The 25,862-nt window shown below is 39.4% G+C and overlaps 1 protein-coding gene across 1 annotated transcript in view; it reads left to right on the forward strand.

Moving 5' to 3' along the window:
* The window catches only part of ADAMTS5 (ADAM metallopeptidase with thrombospondin type 1 motif 5), a 47,743-nt gene extending 33,046 nt beyond the window's left edge, over positions 1–14,697 (forward strand). The window contains exons 4-8 of the mRNA XM_075033878.1: positions 1,087–1,370; positions 2,619–2,802; positions 3,240–3,415; positions 4,268–4,443; positions 7,975–14,697. Coding sequence (XP_074889979.1) covers positions 1,087–1,370; positions 2,619–2,802; positions 3,240–3,415; positions 4,268–4,443; positions 7,975–8,551 — 1,397 coding nt within the window. The 3' untranslated portion in view covers positions 8,552–14,697. The remainder of the gene's footprint in view (positions 1–1,086; positions 1,371–2,618; positions 2,803–3,239; positions 3,416–4,267; positions 4,444–7,974) is intronic.
* Positions 14,698–25,862: the final 11,165 nt, after the last annotated feature.

Consider the following 25,862-nt stretch of genomic DNA (forward strand, 5'->3'; position numbering starts at 1 on the left):
AAAGAACAGTTGCAGTAAGTGTGTGTTCTGGAGGGAAAACCCAAGCCATTGAGAGATGGGGTATTTGGTTTGTTTAAATTTACTGCCATAGCTTGAAATTCTATTTCATTTTGTGTAAACAGTGAGCTCTTTATAGATAGCCTTTTTTCACCTGTGATCCAGCTGAAGAATACTGGTGTAGGTTCCAAAGTGAGGTAAATTGTGGTAAGCTATTTTGGCCAAGGATAAGTGAGGCTTGCCCAGACCACATATCCCTTTCATGAAGTGTAAAAGAGGTTACACTGAATAAATAGTTCTGCATGTCAACAAGAGAGGTTTTCAATAGTTAAAAATAAAAACCCATCAGCAGATCCTCTAGGACCTAAATGTGAATTCTCATTTTTTGTGTGCCAGACAAATCTTGACCTCTGCAATATATCTCAAAACACATATACAATTATTTATGTTTATGCTACTTTTTTCTTTTCTTTCTGTGACTTATGTACTTTTCATAAAATGGATAGCCCTCTTCAAACTAATTCCAGAAGCGGCCAAGTGTCATTCCTTACAAGGAAAGCCCAGTCCAGATTTACCACCAACATTAAGTTTGATGTACAGCTTATATTTTTCCCTTGATCTGTTGGGGTTTTTTTTCTTTTTTTTTTTTTCCAAGTGCCTCATTGGCTACATGTCTGGTTATTGTGATTTTTCTGGCACCCCTTTAGAAGCTTTACCATTTCCGACATTCTGTCTCAAAATTCAAGTGACAACTTTGCTTACTTTGCTGAGTGAGTCTTGGTCATTCCTTAAATCACAAACTGATAAATAGAGTGGAATGTGTTCAGAGTCAATTCAAATAAAGGAAACCATTTACACCCTCAGACTGGAAACAGGCAGCTCAACGCCTGGTGCGCTGTGGGGTGAGAACACAGTTGCGATAGTATGACCTTGTCCAAAACCCAATGATGCCTCAGGCAGCCTTTCCATTCACATCAGCATCCTTTGAGGTTCGCTGTCATTATCGGTCTGCCTAACTTGAACGACAGATTTGCAGCACTGCACAGAAAACTAGGAAATGAGTAGTAATAGGTTGGTTTGCTCTTTTAGGTAACTGTTTGCTGGACCAACCGAGAAAGCAGATCCTGGGCCCTGAGGAGCTTCCGGGACAAACCTACGATGCCATTCGTCAGTGCAAACTGGCGTTTGGACCTGAATACACAGTGTGTCCCGGTATGGATGTGTGCTCTCGCCTCTGGTGTGCAGTTGTGCGCCAAGGTCAGATGGTTTGTCTGACTAAGAAGCTGCCTGCTGTGGAGGGAACACCATGTGGGAAAGGGAGGATCTGCCTCCAGGGAAAATGTGTTGACAAAACCAAGAAGAAATACTACTCAGTAAGTTACCAGCTGTGACCCTAGGGAATTTTAGAAGGCATGACCCTCAAAGGCGCTGATTTTTGTGGGAGTGAAAGGGACTTTATGGAAGTCAGACTGAAAGCTGCCTTATTTTTAAGATGTAATTGGAGTGTTATTGGTGAGGGATATAGGAAAAATACTGGTGAGTTTCAGGAAGCATGTTTTCTTCTGAAGTATGAAAGCCTTCATTCCTGGAAAACTGGGAACATCCCTTCGGAGTAGAGGATTTGCCCCTTCAGTAAGTCAGGTCTCAGGACATACGGAAAGATTGTCAAGGACCTATTCTTAGCTTCCTGACTTCTTGGCAATGGACTGTGAGCTAAATTAAATCTGTGAATTTAATTTACAGCCCTCATCTGAAATGCCCCAGGGCCCTAACTCTAGTGAAGAGAAAGGTGGATGAAGTTCATCCAGAATATAATTTCTGGAGCAGAAAGGTTTGTACCTCCAGTGACAGAGTCCCCTTTGTCAACTTTATACATCTGAAGAGTCCCCAGGCTCATGAGACCTGTCAGCTGCACAGTTCAGATACTTCTAAATTTACTGGGTAGACAGTAGCACTGCCCCTTCTGTTATACCCACAGAAGAGATATGGACTTTTAGAGCTTTGTGAAGGTATTTGCAAACTATGAGAGTCATTCAAATCAAGCTGCAGTCCTTATAATGCCCTTTTTTATGGAACTATACACTTCTACATGCTGTTGCAATACTTCTTCTAGGTAGCCAATTTAGCAGAGTTGCACGCTATACCTGACAACTCCATCTCTTGCCAGTAATTCAGAGCAATACCTACACATCACAATATTTGCATTTAATTAACCATAGATTAGCCTTATGAACATATTCTGGGAGCCAAATCCCCTGGAGCTGGTTTAAGGGGCCTTATTGGTAGGAATAGCAAAAAATAAGAGACCAGGACATGAGACTGTGGGTGCTATTTCTGGTGCATGGGTGTCTTCCATGAAACAGGCTGAAGGCGGCTGTGCAGAGCAAGGCCTAGTATTGCCTTTGCATGTGCAGTACCAAATGAGATGACAGCAATGTGCAGATAAAAAACAGAAATTAACTCTGTTGGGAGAAAGAAGGCTCCTAAGACCAGTTACTCCTGATTGAAAGGACCAAGGAATTGCCTTCAATTGAGGAAAACATTAGCAGTGTCTTTGAGACGTAGCACCTTTATTTACAGTTGGATGATGTCCTCACCTCGCACTGTTCCATATATTTCAGGCTTCAAGCCATGGTAACTGGGGGTCCTGGGGTCCTTGGGGACAGTGCTCCCGTACCTGTGGTGGAGGAGTGCAGTTTGCTTATCGTCACTGCAATAACCCAGCTCCTAGAAACAACGGCCGGTACTGCACCGGCAAGAGGGCCATCTACCGCTCCTGCAACGTCGCACCCTGCCCAGCAAATGGTAAGTGCCTTCGTGCCAAAGTGCCTTCATGCTCCAGCCTCTGTGTTCATAGATAGTAAATATTGAACATCTACTGTGAAAGGAAACAACAAAGGTTTCTCCAAAATGTATTTACCAAGGCAAGACATTCATCATTAACACAATACTGTAATTCTTCCCCCATCCCCACCCTGATGCCATACAGGACACTTGAATGAAAAGAAATTTCAGTCCTGGAAAATGAACTGTAATGCAGACTTTAGTCCTTTAATGCTTATTATGTCATGGGAAGATTTCCAAGCTAAAACAGTTGAAGGATTTGAAGGCCAGTTCTAAGTAAAGAGGTGAAGTGATGTAACTTAAAAATTATGTAAAAAAGAAATTGGAATAATAGATGTGCATAATGATATTTGCAGCGTGGTCTGAAATAGTCACTAATGATGTGAATAATTCTACAGCTAAATCTTTTCGACAAGAGCAGTGTGAAGCAAGGAATGGCTATCAGTCCGATGCAAAGGGTGTCAAGACATTTGTTGAATGGGTCCCCAAGTATGCTGGAGTACTTCCTGGAGATGTTTGCAAGCTCACCTGCCGAGCCAAAGGAACTGGCTATTACGTGGTATTTTCACAGAAGGTAATGGCATCTCCAGTCATGATTTCACGCTCCAGTTTGGAAGGGCCCTGTATCTTAGAAATCTTTCCCTACAACAGGGAAAAAGAAGTAAATCATTTGATTCAAAGATTTAACTGTGTGATTACATTTAATGGTTTGATCCACTGGTTAAACATTAGGACCAGAACTGGCCTCTAAAACGTGGTAAGTTTTTCCACATCTCAGTATATGGATTCATTAAAAATATGAGCCTCTTAGTGCACTCTGTACTAGTTTGTTTTCAGTAGTGGATAAAGGGGTTTCTGCCTGGAGAGTTGTCTGTCATTGTGGGGTTTTCTGGAGGAGAAAGAGTACTATGAGTAACAGAATAAGTTTTACCCTGAATTATGTTAAGGGAGTCCAGAGTAATTCTTATGGAGCCAATTAATACAGAATAATTAGACAATTAGTATGGATGTGACTTGTAGTCGGTTTGTTATATCAGATGCAGTTTGAACTGAAACATCTCCCACGCTTATACTTGCAGTTTTCTGCCTCTAAATGTTATGAAGGTAACATTTAGATGTAGATTGCTCAAGTGGAAGGATATCAACAAGTACTGTTATTGATACTATTAATAAGTTGTGAGATCATCATTAAAGCCAGGGTCATTTTAGTGTCTTATGATGGAGTTATCTGTCACTGCTTTCAGCCCTTTGCTGAATTTCATCTGCTTTTGTGCTGGGAATATTAGAGTAACTCAGTCTGGTCTGTCAGGGTAGGCACTCTGTTCTGCGTAGGTGACATAAATAAGTAACTGGGTTTTGCCAGTCAGATTCACAAAAGCACATCTTTTCCCTGGTAGTTTTAACTAATGGTCATTTGATTGCCTAGGTAACTGATGGTACTGAATGTCGACCGTACAGTAATTCAGTCTGTGTCCGGGGAAAATGCATCCGAACTGGTTGTGATGGCATCATCGGTTCAAAGCTCCAGTATGACAAATGTGGGGTGTGTGGAGGAGACAATTCCAGCTGCACAAAAGTCATGGGAACCTTTACCAAAAAGAGGTATTGATCTTGAGTATTAGTAAGTGTATCTTGTTGTGCAAATGGTAACTCTGCTATGTGCTTGCTTTCTTTCCATCTCTAAATGCAATTTACTTTCATATGAAGACTGAGCAAAAAAGTACATTGCTTGTGCTTTATTGCACTTTCCAGATGTTTACAGCTGGCCTTTTAACATTAACCCTAAACTAGCAAATAATCAACTGGCAAAACACTGTACCCAGTTCATTTCTGACACAAAGTGCCAGTGGTACAGGTGAACACCCCATTAATAGGAAGTCTGCCTAGAATAAGGCATAGCATCTTGTGCTACTTGCTAATCTTGCTGTGTCAGATGGCTTGTGATTTCTAGAGGAGAGAGGAAAGGGAAGAGAGGAGTGAATCAGAAAGTTGTTGGGGTCAGAATAATCTGACTATCTCTGAAACTGCATTTCCCAGATGATGCTGTGTTAGCAAGTTACATGCTGAGAATGTGTTTCATCTCATCTAACTTCAAATGACAATGAGGACATCCCACCTGATTTAGTGACACAGATTCCTTGTGTAGTTGGTGGAGAGAAGCAGACAGCATTAGAGCACAGCTGTAAAAGTCTTCCTTAATAGCTGAGAGGGATTGTACCCTAAAAATATCTTTTCACACTGCTGAATATTTGTGGAGCTTAGATGACTAGATGAGATGTTAGAAGTAAACATAGGCTTAAGCATGGCATTTGCTATATCCCTTCATGTCCATTGGCATAGTATCGATCTCCAGATGGATTTTTTTTTAAGTCAGAATATTTATAGCAGTTATCCATAAGACATTTTTCTGTCAGAGTTCAGCTTTTAACTATAATAAAACTTAATACAAGTAAAATAAAAGGAACCGCCCCTGTGGTTTTCCCTGACCACACTGAGAGCAGCAGGAAGCTTTGTACTGAGATACCAATGTCAAGTAAGTCTGCTTTCTGTCTGAATTCATTTGCCTCCCTCTTCAAGTCTTAAGATTCTTAGAAAAACAAGGATTTTTTAATTATCATTTATATATATTCCAAGGTCCCAAAGGACTGCCGTAGTGATCTATGCTTTCAGTTGACAGTTTCTACTCAGTATCTTTGACTGCATTAGTGTACCATCTTTTAAAAAGTTCGTACTTGATTTTGTTTTATATCTTCCAAATTCTTACATAGCATATTGAAAGCTACCAGAAGTTGAAATCTGACTCCTGGAATGACCTTCTATTTCTATACATTTTGACATACTGATTAATAGCAGTCAAAAATGGCTTTGAGAGTGAATTTATTCTAAAAATAAACGTAACTAATGTTCTTCCTGGTAAACCAATGATTACTCACCTAAGGATGCCAAAACACCTCTGTCAAAAAGAATGACTTTCCATCCAAATTAGAAATTATATAAACCAAATCTTTTCCAATTTGTAAATATTGAAATGTCTGGGATGTCTAAATGAAGACGACAGTGTGAGATATAGTTCCTGTGATTCAGTAATGAACCTTGTGCTGTAATCCAGGCTCCAGCAAAAATGTTAAAGGGACTCCATGAATTTCAGCGAGGGCAGATTTGTAGCATAGATATACTTGGAAATTGAGAGATTTTATTACAATTATTCCTATGAAGTTACCATCTTACTCCTCAAATCATGCCTTTAACTGAAATGAGACTGGTTGGAGAGTAAGATATTAATTCAACCTCAATGCATTCAAAAAGTTGCCCCATTTAGAAAGTAATAGTCAACCTGTCAGTAACAAGTATGTTCTAACTTGATTTTGATTGAATTTTTGGATTGGCGAGGATTTATTTTTTACTGGACATATTGTTTAAGACAATTCCCTTATACAAGTAGTTGACTTTAAAATAAACCCCTCATTAAAATGGTGAAATCTAAATTGTCTGTAAACTGTTTTTACATATGAAGGGGCAGTGGCTGTAGTAACATTATCTTTCCTCCACTGAAAAACAGCAGCTCCTGTGTTGCTGTCCATTGTAAGCCAAACAGTAGCAATCTGTACATTGAATGTACAGGGAAACTATTACATGTACAAGGGGAAACTAGTATATCCCATTGCAGACAATTGCCGCAACAACATTTGTTTGTACTTTTTTGTTTTAAGGCAGTCAAAACATGATCTTCTGGAAAACTTGCTTCTTAAGAACTTTTTTTAAAAGGCTGTAAAGCCAAATTGTCAGAAATTGGGAAAGAGGAGAATTAAGGCTGCATGTGCTTCTTTGTGCACATGGAGTGTTACAGCTCTTTGTGCAGGAAGACTTGAATTCTCCAGCATTGCTTTTAGTTTTTGAACAAGTGATTTTGTAACTTTAATAACATGTTTTAACAGAGTTACTTTGGCAACTGTTACGTAAAAATATTTGTGCAGTGCTGTAGAGCAGAGTCCCCCACAGCCTGTTTTTCGCACCATATTCCTTCAGCTTTATGGAGGTGCTAAATCAATAGAGTTTTAGTTGTTGTCCCATAACTGCTGGAAATAGCAGGGGAATAGCACAAGCGTTTAATCTGTAGTCTGTGCAGTCTCTACTTGTGCAGCCAAAAATTCTCAAAATTAGCAGTCTGTTCTTTAAACAATCCCAAAGGAGACCCCTTCACTTTTATATATTTTTAGTATATTTTCTCATTCTTTTTTTTTCTACAAGTTTCAGCACTAAACTTTTCAGATATGAGATACTTGCAGAATGGTTTTGTCAAAGGTTTAGAAATGAAAATACATGTCTCCAAAGTCCAGCTGGTAGCTTATAGCTATGTATAGTCTTTAGATTTTTTCTATATATCAGTAAAGTTAAAATAAATAACATTCTTGAGATAGTGATAAGTTTCAGCACACTTGCAGGTTTTGAATGCTTGTCACTTTCAGTAGAAGACTTAAATATCTTTTACTAAATCTGAATTAAGATACTTTATAAGTAGCAACAGAGAGAACTCTGTGATGGTACAAATTAAAACATTTGGGTGCACCTCGTATTAGACACTTGACAATTAATCTTCAGCTTTGTGAATTTCAAAGTAAACAAATTTTTTCTCGGTGATTAACATTATTTTTAAATGTTCCCAAGGTACCTCTGCCCAGCTGTTACTCCGCTCATGCTTTCCTTAATCATCATTATAGCAAAGACAGCAAGAAACAGCTGTAACCAATGCATATCTCATTATCTTTTCCTTGGCAGGCAAAGCATGCATCATATTTCATATCTCCCACCCTTTGCTGAAAAATATAAGTTATCTGTTATTTTTCATTCCTCTTGTATGTGACTCACGTTAAAGTAATTACTAAAGCTAAAGATTAAGCAATCTGAAATAAGTGCAGTAGAAATTTCTTCAAGAACATAAAGAACAATACAATAGACAAACAGTGGAACCTGGTTAAATTAATCTTAGATGAGCCTTAAGCCAGATGGATTCAGGGCCTGAACAAAAACGGAGCAAGATGTGTCATGCCAGTGACTTCATTAGGCGTTGCTAAGACTTGAGGCTTATTTCATGCTAGCTACTGAGTACTCTGGGGTTTTTTTCCCTTCATTCAGCAAAGGCTACACAGATGTAGTGAAAATCCCAGAAGGGGCAACCCACATCAAAGTTCGGCAGTTCAAGACTAAGGACCAGAGCAGGTTCACTGCCTACCTGGCCCTGAAAAAGAAAAACGGTGAGTACCTTGTCAATGGAAAATACATGATCTCCACTTCAGAAACAATCATTGACATCAATGGGACTGTCATGAACTACAGCGGCTGGAGTCACAAAGATGATTTCTTGCACGCAATGGGACACTCTGCCACAAAAGAGGTTCTTATTGTGCAGATACTTGCGACTGATCCAACTCAACCAGTGGATGTCCGCTATAGTTTCTTTGTCCCAAAGAAGCAAGGGCAAATGACTAACTCTGTCACCAGCAGTGGCAGCAGCAGCAGCAGCAAAGTAACTCCACAGCTCATGCAACCCCGCTGGGTTACGGGGCCGTGGCTTTCTTGTTCTCGAACATGCGACACAGGATGGCACACCAGGACTGTCCAGTGCAAAGATGGGCATGGAAAATTAGCTAAGGGATGTCTTCTCTCTCAGAGACCGTCAGCATTTAAACAGTGCTTGTTGAAAAAGTGTTAACCTGTGGTTGTGATCTTCTTTAAAAGAGGTCGAATAAGCCATTGTTGACATACTGGTATTAGGTCTCCCCAGACAGAGAGAAGCAAAGGCTTCAATGTACTTACATACAGTCTCAAATTATGGGCAGAATCTGCCTATTTGGACCAAATGAAGATGTGCACTGCTTTAAATAATAGTAGGGTGATCTTAATATGTCAAAAAACTAAGCATTAAAGTTGTTATCAGCCCTCTGTGTCTGCAAAAATATAAAATTAAATAATGCAAAAGAAGAAAAACTAGTGAATGGAGGATCCTGGGATATTTGAAGGTTACAGAATCATCTCCCCTTTTTCACCTACCTCTAATACAGTATGTCCTTAGAAAACGTCATGTGTATCCATGATACCACAGTAGCTTATTTTATACTGTTTTGTATATATCTTTCATTTGATATGTCACTTTATATCACTTGGTTCTATTAAAAAATCAAAAGACAAACTACATAAGCAAAGTGATCGACCAAAGTATATCTGCAGCCCTTGTGGACTTGGTCCATTCTTCAGAAAGGGCCGCAGATGTTTTACTGGAAAATGAAGAGCTTGCTGCTGGTTTTAAAAAGTAATACCTTTTGGTTTTGACAAAAGGAAATACATTTTCATGCTAGGAATTTCCTGACAGCAGATCATTATTCTATGACAAATACTGTGTTTCCACCAAGACTTCTCAGGAGCATTGCAGCAGCTTGCAGACCAAGGATCCCCACATGTGCATTGCTCAAATACCAGCACCATCGGCAACTCCTCAACATGTGTATGTCAGACACACACAGAAGGAGGATTTGGCTGCTAGGAGGAATTTGTGTACACTTTGCTTGCAAACCTTCCACAATTTCCAGCTGTGTCACAGCTTGGGGTCCTTGTTTTCGATGGAACAATAGCTGCTAGCTTCTTCCTTCCATAAAACAAAGGCATACTGTATTTTGTAGAAACTAGTTAGAGAACCAAAAATTACAGGTAAGATAATCAAGTGTCTTCTAACTCAGATATTCTGAGGCTGTGTACAACTGCTTTCTCTGTTATTTTCTCTATAGCTTCCACTTTGAATCTAACAATGTGTAATGTACCTACATCTTCTAAAGAGGCTATAAAGGTCAAAAAACACAGCAAGCAGTTAATATTTTATCACTGTTTTGTCCATCATGCCTAACTCTGGTTTTCATCTTACCAGCAAAAGTTTGTAACTATTTGTCTTTTTTGATTGTTTTGTGTGTGTTTTGGGGTTTTTTTAAAGCTATAGAAGGCATTCATGTTTTGTGTATCTACCACATTTGGGAGGAAGAGGGGTCACTAGGAAGTCAAACCACATCAGGATGTGGAGGACTTGCCCAATATCAATAAGACTGTTTCCACAGTACAGGCAGTAGCTGCTAATAGTTTTCATTGGCAGCAACTTCTGAATCCCGTTTTTGTCTGGTAGAAGTTCTGTGACCGAGGATGGGCATTTCACCTTATGCAGGTAACAGGTGGAGGCCTGATAGCAACCCTGTTAAAATTGCTTCCTTTCATATCAGCAAACTTTGAATTAAGCCCTAGGAAAACAGGTACCGAAAGAAATGGTTAAAATACACTGATGAAAATAGAATCCCAGCTGTCTTTTATTCCCTCGTTCATCCACACAGGAGAGTATGAGACTGCAGGAGGATTTTCAGACAAGCCTTACAGCTGTAAGTCAGTGGTACTCAAGCACTGAAATACCCCAGGCCCTTCTGAAAATCCCAATGATGAAATCAGTAGAGAAAACTTGTTGGCATGTGTCGCAAGAAGGGCAGGTCTCACTCCCGGCTGACACAAACATGTTTTTGCAACTGTGGCATGTTTGTGTGTACTCTTAGAAAGCATGTGATGATTTCAAAACAGCATAGAATTGCTACATCTACAAGTGTGAAACCTGGAGAAGTACCTGGGTTTGTACCCTGTTCTAAATAAACAGTAAGAGGGGCAGGGCCTCCTCCTCTGTCAAAATGAATTACCAATGAATGTTACTAGTCATCTTCAGCTTTCAAAAATGGTGTGGCCTTCTTATTAGGAGTAGTCCTATGCAAAACTGTGGATCTTGAGCAAAATTCCCCACTTAATCTGTGATCCCACTCTAAGAACTGAGATCAAGGCTCTGAATATTTGCAGAATTCTGGAAAGTTACAACGTATGCCTTCTCTGCCTATTAACATAAGATCACTTTGAAGTGTCTTAATTTTTATACTTATATATGTATTGCAGGTGTTCTAGAACCTCTCAAAAAAGTTCATAACATAGAACACTTCATGAGAGGAAAAATAAGGAGACTTAACAATTGTCTCAGCATACAGTTGCTGTATTAAGTGGCATTTGTTTTTCCTGTGTTTTATCATAATAGAGACAGAATGTGCGAGTATTTGTGTTTGCATCATAGTAATAATTTATTATATATTCAGCAGGATGAGTAAGGCTTTTGGATGCTATTCAGGCTCCAGAAGAGCAATACATACGCGGGTATAAATTTAAAGCTTCCTTAGATCAAAAGTGTCTTTTTAATAGAAAAAGTTTATTTATAAAAAGTAAATAAATATGAGAACAAACCACTATAGTGATTTTTCCCTTTTCACTAGCGTAGTAATGGAGCAAATTAACATGTGAAAAAAGCAGTTGCCTTTATATGGTGAGAGAGCAAAGGAAGGTGTAAGATAAACTAGGTCAGCCTGATCTAGTTAACACTTGCTTTTTAGCTGCTTTTTGTAATCAGACTCCAATTGCAAACCTTACTTTTGTCAGTCGTAGCTATTTCATGTAGCTGCTGAATGAAAAGTTGGTGCAAGGTATGTGACTGCATCATTTCAACTTCTGTTCTCAACTAAATTCCTTGTCTCTCACACTGTTATGTCATTGTTTACATTACCACCAATCGTTGGCAAACAGGATTCATAAAACGCATCTAGGGGATAGAAACCTGGAGTATTGCTCTTTTGATAGAAATCAGCAATCCTCAGTGTTAAATTCACTGATGACTTTTTGGGACACATCTCCAGTGCCATTAGGTGGAGTTGCACCCCTAAGCGTTAGTGGTTTTTAGAGCATCTGCTTCTCAAATAAGACAGTCTCACTAGGAAAAAGCCTGTCGTCATTGGTTTGACTGTGTACAAGAAATTAAATTTAGCTGCCCTCCTGTGGAAACAGTTTTATCACAAGGGGGAGAGGGAATAATCTTGTGGATTAATCACAATGGTAAAAAAAAAAAAAGCAACACAGCACTGAAAAAATAAAATAATTTATTGTTTTTACAACTGGTATGTGAACGGATGTAATGAATTTATTTATTCTTATTTAACAAAAATACCAATTGTGCAAATTCTATATTTAAAATGTTTTGCTATCGTCTCTGTCTCTCTCTTTCTCGCTCTCTTAATTTATGCTTCAAATTTATGTTGAAAGTACGCCTTGTGAGTTTACATAATGTATGGCACTGGTTATTTTATAGATGTATATCCTTTTTCTGCTCCTATCTTTTTCTTAGAGAAGTTGTAGATTTTTAATTTTGTGACACCTCATGCTCAAAGCTCCTTGTTATGCTTTACTTCTAAAATCTCTCAACTAGCAAGTCATAAAGGTCTCTGGACCAAAAAAACCCATACCAGCTCCTAAAGAACTCAGACAACAGACTCGCTTCGCACAGGTGCATGCAGTTCATGGTGCATGCCTCAGTGATTTACCACCAAAGCTGGTAGGAGTCTTACCCTTTGCTTCAATGGGAGCAAGTTCAGGCTTCTAGTAAATGGGAGTCCTCTCTATGCAAATGAAGTTTCTCTGAGTTGTCAGGGTGGCAAATGAGTCTTCTGTCATGCAGCTTCTTGTATTTAGGTGAAATCACTACAGAGAAACTCTTGTATGCCTCTTTAAAACATAGCTGAAACAATGTATGATTTGGTTTCTGAAGACCGAAACATTAAAAAAGCTACTTTTTCATTCTTTCCACCATTTATATACATATATAAATATGTATATATGGCTATAAAAAGTCAAAAGCCCAATTTGGAAGGCTTAGCAATATTTTACTTCATTGTATTTTAGCTCTTTGCACCACATCAGGCAAAGTTAGACACAGAAAAGACAGCAAAGCATGCGTTCCCAGTGTTCCCTTGAAAATAACAATACCTGTTTGCTTCTGCTTTTCATCCAGTCCAACTACTGCTGAATTCAAGGGAACTTGTATTGGGCCCAGTGTAAGGAAAAAAATGCAATATAGACAAACCTACAACTTTTCTACAGTCAGTTTATTTAACAATTCTGTACACTTCAGCATAAGGGCAGTACTACAGACCACAAATAATCTATGTCCAACTGTTGAGTTATCTTGCTTATCAGGGCCCACATTCACACAAGTTAAATTCCAGCTCAGCCTCTCTGCTCAGTGCTTGCTGCCATCCAGGCACTCCTGAAGACCCAGAGCCAGCCACAAGGCTTTAGATGAAATTGTGATGGCCCGTGGGTGATGTTTGCTCACTTAAGACCCACTCCAAAATGCCAGGAAATTGCTATAAGCCTTGACTTTGACAATCTTTAGGGCAGGCTTTATACAGGATTTGTAAGGATGAAGCATTAATAATTATGGGGTTTCAGCAAGGTGTTCAGGTGAGTGTTTCTCCTCACACTCATGAATGGTGTGGCATTCTTTGTCACTGAGGAAGACGGAGCCTCTCTCAAGAGCCAAAATTAGATTCTCTGAGCATAGGCTGCAATTTTCAGAAAAAATGTTGCTGGCTTGTAGGGGTTTGTTCCTCTTTTTAATTAACTGATTAGTTTTTATAGAGTGGCCAGAGTGCATCATTGCAGTCATACTCGTCATAGGTAACATTTTCAAGAGGGTTTTTTTACTGTGGGTACACTGCTACTAGTTTGTATAGTAAAGCTAGTTCAACATTCTTGTTTCGAATAACGTTGCAAATGCAGATATTTCTGGTTTATCATGTGTACTGGTAATGACTCTTAATGTAAGAGAAATTGTCAGGACCTCAGCTGGCACTACAAAATGTAGCTTTGGGGTTTAGAAGGTTCTATTACATGTGCAAGTTTTCAGTGATAGTGTACAAAATTTGGAATGCCCAAACATATTCTTAGTCTTCCCAGTGAGTGGTGTAAGAACTTCTCTGCAGACACACTGTACCAAACATCTTGATACTGTCCTGCTGCTCTGCACACTGCAGAGCTGCAAGCCAAAAACAAAACTCACAATGTCATTTGCCGTGGAAGTTGTCTGTTATCTGTCAGAGGCTCACGGTCACTGTAAGGACACTAAAGTCATTTCCATGTACATCAGCCTTGCATAGTCCATGTTGAAACACGTACATGGACACATGTATAATTTAACTGTTGCTAAATGCAAATGCATATTTTTCGTGTGTGCATGTGTATACTTGTGTATATATGAACACATACTTGTACATATATACACAAATGAGTATTTGGGTCTCCATTACTCCCACTCACAGGGTGAAATAGTTACAGTGATTTTAGTTATACCTATGTAAATTCAGAGTAACTTCATTACATCATTTGGCTTTGCAGGAGCTGCTTCAGCCTTATACCACTTTAAGTGACAGCACAATTTGTCTTTTAATTTATAGGAACTGGTTTATACAATTTATCATATGAACTGTGAAATTTTCAGATAGTTTATCATATGAAACATACTCATAGACAGTCAAGTCTATATGCGTTGTTAAAACCCCATCAGATACAGGAAATAATATAATGAATTCAAATAAGTTGGAGACAGCGTAATACTCCTGTGTAGCAGTAAATCCATTTAATTTTTATGGTCAGGTCATCTGCCTAACAGATAAAGTAAAATGAGAGGCATTGTAGGGAAGACTAACAGGAAAATGCAGTGTTTGGTTTTGCTTAGTTTATGTCATTGTGCCACTTTATATCCTCTGTTGGTGTCAGCATATTCTGGAAAGTGTCACTTTGTGCATTACAGATAACTCAGCTGAAATACCAGTACCCTTTGAAAAACCAAGATGTGTCACAAAATTTTTTTCATCCTAGTATGTGTCTAATCGAACAGAGTTAACATTTTTAGAGCACTACTATGTCAGCCAGTTTACATCATAATGTTATGCGAAATATAAATTCATTTGAACAGAATTGTACAAGGTCTACACTGTACTATGACACATTGAAGGCCAATATTTTGTTTTGTAAACCATTACATATGTATAATTTACCAGTTGTAATCTTAAAACATTTGATTCTGTGATTTCAGTAAAAGTAATAAATATAAACTGTATCATAGGTCCAAAATATTTGTTCTTTATGGTATATTTGTGGGCTACTGTTTGCCATTTGTGCCCTGCTAGAGACAGGTGAGCAAAAGAGATTGAGCTGATCCCTACATTAAGACATCAATATTCTTGCTATATGTAAACACTGCACTTCAATTGTGGTGGGGTGGAGTTCTGTCAACGTGGTTTTGAGAGTCATGAAATATAACAGGGAAGTGCAGAAAGCAGCATTCAGTGCCTCTCCAGAGCCTTAGACAAAGTTCCTGTTTGCCCCTGTGAAGTCCATGGGTTCTGTCCAAAAGCCACATCTTGCAGAATTAGTGGATTAAGATATTCAGAATGAGATTCATAATTAGCCATAGAAACCAATGTAAAAGTAGTAAAAACCTGCCAGAATGGGTAATGGCAGCGTACGATGTGTGCAGAAGTGGTGGTACAGCTTGTATGTCAAAGGAACAATAAGAGCAGTAACTAGGGATTGGGCTGGTGAGACAGTTGTATACACACTCCAACTGAAGTGTGGCTCTTAAGATGAGTTACTGCCAAGATTTACTTTTCTAACAAACAGAACTGTATTATTATGCATTATAATTCAATTTTCATGCTGATTTCTTGCTTATCCTTTCTGATTCCACAACACTAAGTTGGAGTTTTTCTTGTTCCTGAAAATGATGCTTTCTTTCCAAAAGTGAAAGCAAACTCATCCTGTCTAAATCTTACCCCATGTGCCTGTCTAATCTATTGATCGCTGGCATTTTTATGAAATTTGAATTTTGCCTTTTTTTAATGTGGAGGTTTTGTCTTATTTTGGTTTACAAATTGTAAATTAAATTGATTCTTACTTACAGAAGCTTTATATGCCTAGGAATAACTTTTCTTCCTAGGCTGTTCAGAGAACGGCAGCGAAGCTTTACAGAGCTGCCAGTACCTATAGAGAGGCCCAAGGTCTTCAGAAAAATGTGTCTAGTAATCTGTTACACTGCATATAAATCAGCTTGAACCACATTACAAGAGAGCTGTCCTGCTAGTGCTTGGTACAGTATATGTGGTACAGTATATGTCTATATATGTGCAATATTACATATTTGTAATATTACTATTACCTAGTCTGTATGTATATAAAGATGTTTCAGAGTCTTGCTTATACATTTACACTAGATGGTTATAAGACAGGTCACTGCCCAGCAGAAAGAATGCAGTGGTCAACATCAGTGAAGGGTGCAGTGAAAAACCTGTGCTAGAAGGCATTTTTACCATTTACCCTGCCTAAGGGGTTTAGGGAGATGAGTCATCTGCTACACTCTTCAGTAAAAATTGACTAATAGGTTTTCATCCCTCTCTGCATCTTTCCTTAGCCAGGATGCTGGGGCAGAGCAAAATTTCCACCAACTCCTTGTCTCCTGCCCACCTGCAGGTAGAAATGGCAGATATGCAAACTATGCCACAACTTTGTCCTCTACTGTTAGATAGTTTTTGTCTCTTAGAGAACTCCACAAGTGTTACCATCCTCTGTATTTTTGTCTGCATAGCAAGCTGCAATGTCACCGAGTGATTATGGCAGTTCCTATCTTCCCCAAATTCCATTTTTATTTCCCATTTTAGAGTTTGCAGTAGCTCAGAAAAAGCCATTACTGGGAACGGAAATCCATTCGTATACAAATCAACTAGAGCAGAGACAGCAGTATAGATGTTCTCAAATGTCCAACGCTGTCATAATCCCATTACCGTGCAGGGACTGTTCTGTATCAGGAACATGAACTCATTCTCTCTTAATGTATTTTCCATCTCTTCATAATGTGACATTTCACCTCTTCAGAAACTATATGTAATTATGTATGAGGAGGGAGACTTCTATCCCCAGGACTCTGAACTTGTAGACCCAATTCTCATTTTTAGGTGGGGATGCAAGATGGATTTGATCCAATTTCAGTCCTCTAGCCAAACTGATCCTTTTTAAAAAAACATAAGTTTTGGAAACCTCAAAATATATCCAATAATTAAACTAGAAAATGTTCAAGTCTTTCCACATTGCTTACACCATTACCTCACTCTCCTTATGCTGTGCTCTGCAAAGTTTAAAGTAATAAATTCATCATACTTAGACCACTCGACATTCTAAGCTGACCCAAGGATAGGGTTGAAGAGTAAATGCATGGGAAAAGTAATTTAACAAAAGCCAAGGAAAAATTATTATTTTCCATGCTTGGAGGACCAGGGTGGCAATCTCTTTGCTTTCCCTTGATTATTCTGGGAAAGTATGCACGGACATTTTCTTGAGCAGTTCCTCAAGAAAGCTTTTTTATTGCAGCAATCATGTGCAACCTAAGAATGAGCTTATTAAAGCAGCCATTGTGGCCATTACTACCATAGCCTCACTGCTCCAAGTGTTGCTAAACAAATGCAGTATGACAGGATGGTTGGATGAAATTCTGGGGGACGCATGTGTATATAGGTATGGGGGAGAGGGGTGCCTCAGAAGGCAGAAGGGGTAAGAAGTGTTGCATTCTGTAATCTTTATCAGCTTTAATGCATTTTGCCACAGGAAGCTCATAAGCATGTGTTTTTGCCTGCCTGTAGTTTGGTTCCCTGGTGTGTCTTTATTTTACTTCTTCCATCTGTTCTTCTGTCTCATAAGACTTTATCTAAAGGACCCAAATCTGCCAAACCCTCCCGCACATCTCTGACTGCATAAGCCTGAGTTCTGCTAAACAGACTCATGTTAGCAGCAACGCTTCCCAGTAAGTCGTGACTGCGGCCAGATGGGCACTAAAGGAATGGTCCCCTGCCCTTGCAGCTGCCAGGAGAAGAGGAGGGCAGGGGCGTGAGCCCAGCAGCGCCGCAGGGGAGCCCTGCTGGCACCAATTCATCTGGACTGTCTGGAGCCAGCCGAACCTCAGATCCTGTGTATGCGCAAGGACATGCCTATCTCTAGCTCATCTGAGTGCTTCGCACAGGTTCGCATCATAAATTAATTCTTTTTGTAGCGCCGGCTCTGCTAGTCACCTTCTATCCCCCTTACACATTTGTGGTGTTATTTTGAGAGAGCATAGTGAAAATGGATTTTAGATCTTTTTGCTCTGGAGGCACTCACTCCTTTTAAGCTGCTGCGGTAGCAGGTGGTGTGCCCAGGCCCTCTGCTGATGGGAGCTGGGTGTCGATAATTTTGCTTATCATCTGCTGTAATGATCGAAGGCCATACACCCTGGTGAGGTTTGCAGATGTAAATTCTGCCCTCACTGTGCCGGTAACCACAGAAGGGCCGTACGCATGTGTTAGTGCACATCCTTACCAAAAAAAAATAGGCAAATTGCACTCCACTGGCAATCCAGCAGAGAGGCCCGTTGGAAACCGACCCTGTGCAGCCATAAAGCCGTGAAGGTACCACAGAGAAACATCTGCTTGGTAAGCAGGAAGGCACCAGTGCAGTGAACATTGCTATGGTCCTGTAGTGCCTGAGAGCATCAGGTAACTCACATCTTGAAATAGTTGAAAGCTGGCAGGAGGCCACCTCGGCAATTGCTTAGATGGCAGCTGCCCAACGGGTTGGCAAACAAGCTTAGTTACCTAGTAAAGGTGGTCTGTAACTAAAGGGTAACGAAAATGATACTGGAAACTTTGAGAGCACTTTAAAGTGGTCAATTTAAGACAGGGCTCTGCCCACTGGAAGTGGTCCTTTGCTGAAGGCCTTGCTGTACTAGGGCTGGTTTTGTCCAGAAAAAACAGTGTTGCATGCTGTGTGGTCTGGGAGGAATGTTTTCACACTGATATTTATGTGGCATGCTAAGATCTGACAGCCATCCAGAGGGGTTTCAGCCAATATTTCATTTTAAATATATGCTGCCCACAACTGAAGAAAAGCACGTGAAATGGCATTGCTTCTGAGGGGTAAACCAAATGGCAGAGTTGCCGCAGATAGCGGAGACAGACTCCGGATGGTAAACCAGCGGCTACAGAGATATAGGTTCTTTTGACAGGAATTTGAGCTATGAAAGGATTTAAGGGGAAATTACCAACCAGTCTGGTATTCAAATGCCAAAATACACAGTCAGACTCTTGGCCATACAGGCACACTGTAATGCTCTTCAGCTTCACTTCAAAGAGAGAAGGAAAGTTGCAGGACTTCTCTGTGTAAACCTCAGCCTCTTCATGTATGCAGGAAATCACCACCAAAATGCTAGCCCTTCATCAGGTTAAAATGAAACGGTGAACTGAAGTATTATATACGAAGAACTTTTCCTCCAGAGGAGAGGAGAAAGAAGCAAAGGATGTTTTGTTTCCCTCTCCATCAAAATAATTATTATTTTGGGATGAGTTCATTGTGTATTTTTAGCTATTTTTTTCCCCCAAGATAGTTTCTTAAGGCAAGGCAGAGACAGAGTCAGTACCTAAGACAAGTTGGGAGGTTACTGTGGAACAACTTTGCCTCCAAAAGGTCTCTGCCTGCCTCAGCCTGCTGAAGGCCTTTCCAGTATGGCTCCAGTCTTGGGCTCCTGTTCCCCAGAGTCCTCACCTTCTACACCAGGAGCCATTCTCTTTGGCTGCATTCGTAATGTTTATTTAAATCATCACCTGGTTTGTTTTCAGAGCTAGTCAAGTTTCTAGAAATATGTAAAAGAGGATGTTAAAGACCTAGCAGATTAAGAACAAAAAAAAAGACATTGGCAAAAAAAATTAGGAGACGTGGTTACTTTTCATTTACAACTACAAAAGAAAAAAGAAGGGGAAAAGCTCCAGGAAGGAAGATTATCTATGAACAGTGTGTCTTCTATCTTGAATCTGGATGTAAGCTATAACCAAGCAGCATCCAAAAACTCTCGAAAACTCGGGGAGTTAATTTAGATGTCATAGCAATCCATATATTGGGGTAAACTTTAAAATACGAAGCAGAACAGCTAAAATAAGAGAATGGAGTAGCGATAGAGGAAAAAATGCTTTACTCTTCCTACCTAACTCTAGTTAGGTACAGCGAGGGACAAGAAGTAACTAAGAAGGGAGCTTTGACAGTTTAAGATAATTTCATACGAGATTAAATTTATCAGATAAATGTAAGGAACAAAAAATTTTTATTCTATAAGGATAAATATGGCTTTCCATTAGAAGTAGTAGCTGAAGACTTCATAGTCCAATTATTTATGAGAATGTGGATATTATTACTAAAAAACCTGAAGACTACAGCCCAGATGGGTTTATCATTTTAAGCCTTTTTAAAGCTTGAAATAAAGTCTTAGTTGATTTATTTAATATGCCAGGAAGTTACTACTCTTGCATGGAAGCAATTGTAGCTATAATATACATTACAACTCACAAAGGGGTGGGAGTGAATCAGTCATTCCTAATGTACTTCCTAATGTAACACTCGCTTTTAAAGCAAAGGGTTAGTAGGTAGACTAGAAAGTTTCTTCAATATACATGCTCAGACCATTAAAATGTACCATAGGAAAAGCATCTCACAGACAAGGGATTTGGACTTAATCTTGATTAAGGAATACTGCAAGGGCTCTTGGTGTCATTGCACAAGAGAAAGCCGCTAGCTGAATGAAATGGGAACATGGGAGCACGTCTCCTTTCCGTGGGACCAGAGTAACGGTCCTGGCTGAAGGTGCACCATGAACATGGGTTGTAAAGGGTCGTTGAGGGATAGTCTCATAGGTGCTGACCCCAGAAATTTGTGAGAATGGGAGCCAGTGTCTAAGCAGGGGTATGAGTCCAATTCACCTGACTAGTTCAGTAAATGTCCCGTGAGTAAATAAATAGCTTGGTCATTTGGAACATATCTCAAAGCACTGCAGGAAAGTAGCTAGAGGACCACAAAAACTATGTTGGTATCCATATGGCAATAGACAGAGGTTATTTTAGCAGTGTGAAATGTTTTCTGATTCCAACAGCACACAAAAAAAGTGCCAAAGCAATTTGCCAGTGACAATAATGTGTGGTGTAATGTTGAGGATGAAAAACCTTCAGCTGGGCTTGACCCAGTATAAACCATCCCTGGGTCTACTCCAGTAATATTCAGTGTTAACCAACTATATCTGGGCTTTCTGAGTAGTATCTGTCACTTGAATATAGATAAATATTAAATTATGTCTACACTTAAGGCAGAGTCCTTAGTGTTGACTTAAAATGTAACTCATGTTTCTAAATCATTTCAGTGAATTTGTAAATCCCATCCTTAAAGTTTTTGAAAACCATATATATTTTTTTTTTAGTCTGCTATTTAACACCATAGTGTGATTCTAGCCAAGCCCTGAAATCCCACGCAAGGCAGATTATGTTCGGTTCTCTGGCTGTCTACATATTTTCCTCCCCTGTGTGCCTTACGAGCCAATGCCTGAATATAGCCCTAAAAGCATATCCTTAGCATACACCCAAGAGACCACATTCAGTATCCTGTCACCCATCATATTGAACTGATTGATTCTACCGGGATTGTTAATAAAAGCATAATTTCAAAAATGTCTCTTTACTTAAAGCCTTTTTTTTTTTAATAGTATAGTAGTTATGGCAACTGCTTCCTGCCACCTCTGCTGCCAAAAGCCACAATCCATCCATGAAAAAGAGCTCCTCCATCCAAACACATTTTTCAGTGGACAGCAGCATTCCCTGGCTGGAGCACACTCTTCCCTTCCCTTCTGGCAAATTGGAAGCCAAACAAAATCTGTAATAAATGTGAGCTGAGAGTGAGGAATTAAGTGAACTTCTTACAAATGACTTTATTTTTACACGTACATGCAAGAAAAAAGGGAAAAAAAAATCTCTCGGGGAGGGGTGGAGGGGAGAAAAAGCCAGCCACCCCCCAAGGCTGTTCAATGAAAGAAAATGTTTTCCTTTCTTAGAATGCACGTTTGGGATTCAGACTCTCTTAAAAGTCTTGGTATAATAGTAATTAAAAAATTGGTGAGTTATTTCCCCTTCTCTCTGAGTTTTATTCTACCATAGAGGTCAGTGGCATGTTTTCTTAAGTCTAGTGTATTTCCTGCATGATGATCAAAGTTTGCTTTATGAATTTGAAAATAAACTGTTCATATTCTTTGTTAGTACCAAAATTCTGCTTCTATGAGCAGGCCTTTCTGGTCTTGACACAAAATAATTCTTAAATTTTCTGTTTGACAACATGATAAAGCTTTTAGAAAAGCTTTACAATTATTTTTATAGACTGTATTTATAAATATTATTTTCCCTCCCTAGGCATAATTCCAATGCACAGTTATGTGGAGCTTGCTTTTCTTTCTCTTGCCCTGTTGGCTGTGACCTTTTACTCACTCAGAAAACAATTAGTACGTTTTCCAGCAGATAGTTGGATGATTTCATGCTCTCTTATTATAAGAAAACATTGTAACAGACCACTTGAGCAAACAGTTTAATGTGCTTTCTTTGAAGCCCCTGTATAGTGAACAAATACAAATGTACAAGAATGTCAAAAAATTGAATGAATCAAGAATAATGATAACAATGAGATAAACGGCCACTTATAAAGCAGGAATTCTCTTATAGACTGAATTTGAAAGTTTTATTAAAATACACCACCACCATGATACAAGTCACTTTGAGATTTTTGGCTGTGTGTGAGAAGAAGATAAGGCTTGAGTTCCAGTTCTAATTAGGCATTGCACACATTGTGATCATTAATAATTTCCACCACAGTAGCTTCAGCTTACAAGATATTTTGCAAACAAATTGCAGAAACACAGTGTAGACAGTGTAAGCACTCAAAAGCACATACAGTACACAAGCCTGAAATTATGAAAAAAGGAGGGGAAGGAAAAGTAACAGCAGAGACACAGGTCCAATCCAAAATTGTGAGGCCAGCATTGCTACAATTTTGTTTCCAAGCTCAGCAACAGGATGGCATTGCCTGGTGTTCTGTGTTAATGAAGTGCTCACTGATTAAAACCCTTTTTCCCCCCATGAAGTACCAACCTTACTGAGATTTTTGCCTTCAAAATTATTTTCACTGCCTCCATGCAATTGATGTATTCTATAGCTACGTTGGGCATTTTAGCCTCTTTTATATAATAAACATACAGAACTATTGCAGTAGGACTTCAAAGTATTTAGAAATCCCTCCCCACTGGTCAGCTTAATGGCAGGACTCATGGAGTGGCCCCCTCATGCATGTTCTTAGTGTGCAAGTAATGGTGGAGTTACATGAGCCCTCTCTGTGGAGTAGTTCCAAAAAAGAAGGCGGCTGTACACCAACAGGGATGTCTACTCCCTGCTTTGTCTCCAGTTCCCAAACTTGAGCCAGCATGCATTGCAGCAACAGGAGAATGAAAACAAATGAGAAGAAAAGGCAAAGCATATCCATACGATGCCACAAAATAAAAGGAAGTTTGTTATCTTCAAGGATTCACTAATTCATTGCTTGGATTTTCTCCCAAATAAATTATGCTGGATTAATCCAGGACTAAGATAGCTAACAGGAAGTGTCACCATTTGAAGCACAATCCTAATCAAATATCCCCAAGTTTCGCTTAACACGAAGTTGAGCTGCAAAATTTCAGAATTTGCCTATGCTTACACAGGTCAAATGAAGTGGTGACAAACAAAGAGGCACCAGAAGATATCCTTACCCCTGTTTTCCCAGCTGAAGCAACTGGAAGACATAAAAGGCATAATTATCCTGGTTTAAGTCACACAGTGAGCAGAAGCACAGCCAGGAATGTACTGTGGGCTTCTAGGCTGCAAAATAGCGATATAAAACAACCGTTCCTCTTTTACCAGGATTTTTTACAGCTGCTTTCGGCATCAGGTTGATGTTCTCAGTTATTTTTTTCACTCAAGTCCCATCTTGCAGCTGCATCCACAGAAGCAGTTCTCCACTGAAGACAGGAGCACTGGTCTTGCCTACAGCAACTCTTGAAGCACCTTTAGTGAGTCAACCCAGGCACCTTTGCTAGTTGACAAAGTAGGCACCCGAAAGGTACAAGACTTGTGGCTTTTGCCACTGACCTTAGGATAAGACGAATGCCGCCCCCCAGGCTCTCGTTTCTCTCCATTGGTCTGGGTTATTAGATGTGGAGAAGGCTTCCACCTTTCACCAGGCAAATCCACGCCTGGCCTCAGACTGCTCTACAGTCTGCTATAGGGTACAATGGTTGACTTCTATGCAAGTTGGTCTATGAAGAGAAACACTGCTGTCATAAATTATTCCAGTGGCATGTTGTCTGCCAAGACTGTATTACACTATTCCTCTTATTAATTTTTTTTAAGTCTAAATACATAAAACTGTAGCAACTGTTACATAGTCTTTCAAAAATTTTAAAAAAATATTTTGACACTGGGGAGGGGCTTCCTCTCATGGACTTTCGAATCTCCATCTGAAAGACTCTTTAAGGGTGCCTTTTAGATTCAACAGAGAAAAAAATGGGCACTTCACACATGCTATTCATTTCACCCAACAGCAGACGTCCATAATAGGTTAGATGAATTGCACATTACAAATGTGTATTTCTTTCCAGTGACAAAGGGACATAGGGTTCAGATGTAGACAGCTACAGTGCAGATGTCTGAAGCTGAGTGAGATGAATCTCATTCCAGGTCTCAAAAAGGCTAAAAGAGCTTGGGAGCAGTATCCTGTTTCCAAAGAGTTTTCAAGTAAAAACTGAGTTCCAAATGGCTATAATTCTTTCCAAAAATTGACTGGATGAAGGCAGGTTTGTTCTGCACCATTTTTTTCACTGAGCTACCACTGGGAGAATTAGTAATGTTCCAGTTCAGACTCTCTCCCTCCCTATCATCCCTCCCCCTTATGTCCTCCAGCTCTTACTTCATTGCAAAGCTCTCTTTAAGCTTGTGTAAGAAACTACACATCCTCTTTGATATAGAAAAATATCTGCAGTGAATTCAAAACCCCTCAGAATGTGAAGGTTATACGTATTGCAATGATTGTCAGAAAAATGCTTTTCTCCTCTCCCCCTGCCTAAAATATATTCGTGTGGAGCAATCTAATTTTTATGCTAAGACTTATTTGCAGATTTTTTTATTGATATGAAGTTGTTCAAAATCAAATTATGAAGGCCTTGGAGAGATGCAAAAGTATTTGTTTCACTTAGCCTTGATATACAATATTAAAATTGTATGTTACTACAGAGCTTTTAAAGTCAATTATTGAATTATCTATTGGTACTGGTTATTACAGCTCAGTATCCCTATTACACATCTAATATTGGTAAGCCTTTAGCTTCAACAAGCTGTGATGATGAGATCCAAAATGTAACCAGGAAATATATGATGGCTTTGAATGCTATGTGTTGTGCAGAATCTCTCAATGAGTAGATCTCGTTGCTGTGCTACAAGCACAAAAGAGAACCAAGCTCCTCGCCCATTCATTGTGTGTATACTTCCACTATCTCTTTTTGCTTCTTTACCCCATGGTGAATAAATGTAATCAAACCAGCTGCTGCTTCCATGTCTGTGCGCGGTTTTTCCACAAGTGCCACTAAATTCTCTTGAATATGCTCCAGCTTATTCCCTGAAGAAAACCCTGACATTCAAGTTTCTCTTTTTTTATTATAACCAAATAGTGGTTCTAATTTAACCATATTAGAAACAAATTATTAATGAGCCAAATGCCTCACCTGAGCTATCAAAAAAAAAAAAAAAAAATCCAAAAAGCCCTCCCCAAATGTAAAACCTTGACTCCCTTATCTGAGCTGATACAGTTGATTTCAATGCCTTTAATTTCATGACTGCACAGAGCTATGGAGAGCTCAACACTCCCGCCTGCATTCATGCTGACTGTGGCAGTAAGAAAGGCAGAAGTGAGCAAAATACTAGACTCGTTGGGGGGGGCGAGTTTTGGAGAAAGTGGTTGTCCTGGTTTCAGCTGGGATAGAGTTAATTGTCTTCCAGGTAGCTGGTATGGTGCTATGTTTTGAGTTCAGTATGTGAAGAATGTTGATAACACTGATGTTTTCAGTTGTTGCTAAGTAGTGTTTAGACTAAAGTCAAGGATTTTTCAGCTTCTCATCCCCAGCCAGCGAGAAAGATGGAGGGGCACAAGAAGTTGGCACAGGACAC

The sequence above is a fragment of the Buteo buteo genome, chromosome 8 (assembly GCF_964188355.1).
Source record: "Buteo buteo chromosome 8, bButBut1.hap1.1, whole genome shotgun sequence".
NCBI classification, from domain to species: Eukaryota; Metazoa; Chordata; class Aves; order Accipitriformes; family Accipitridae; genus Buteo; species Buteo buteo.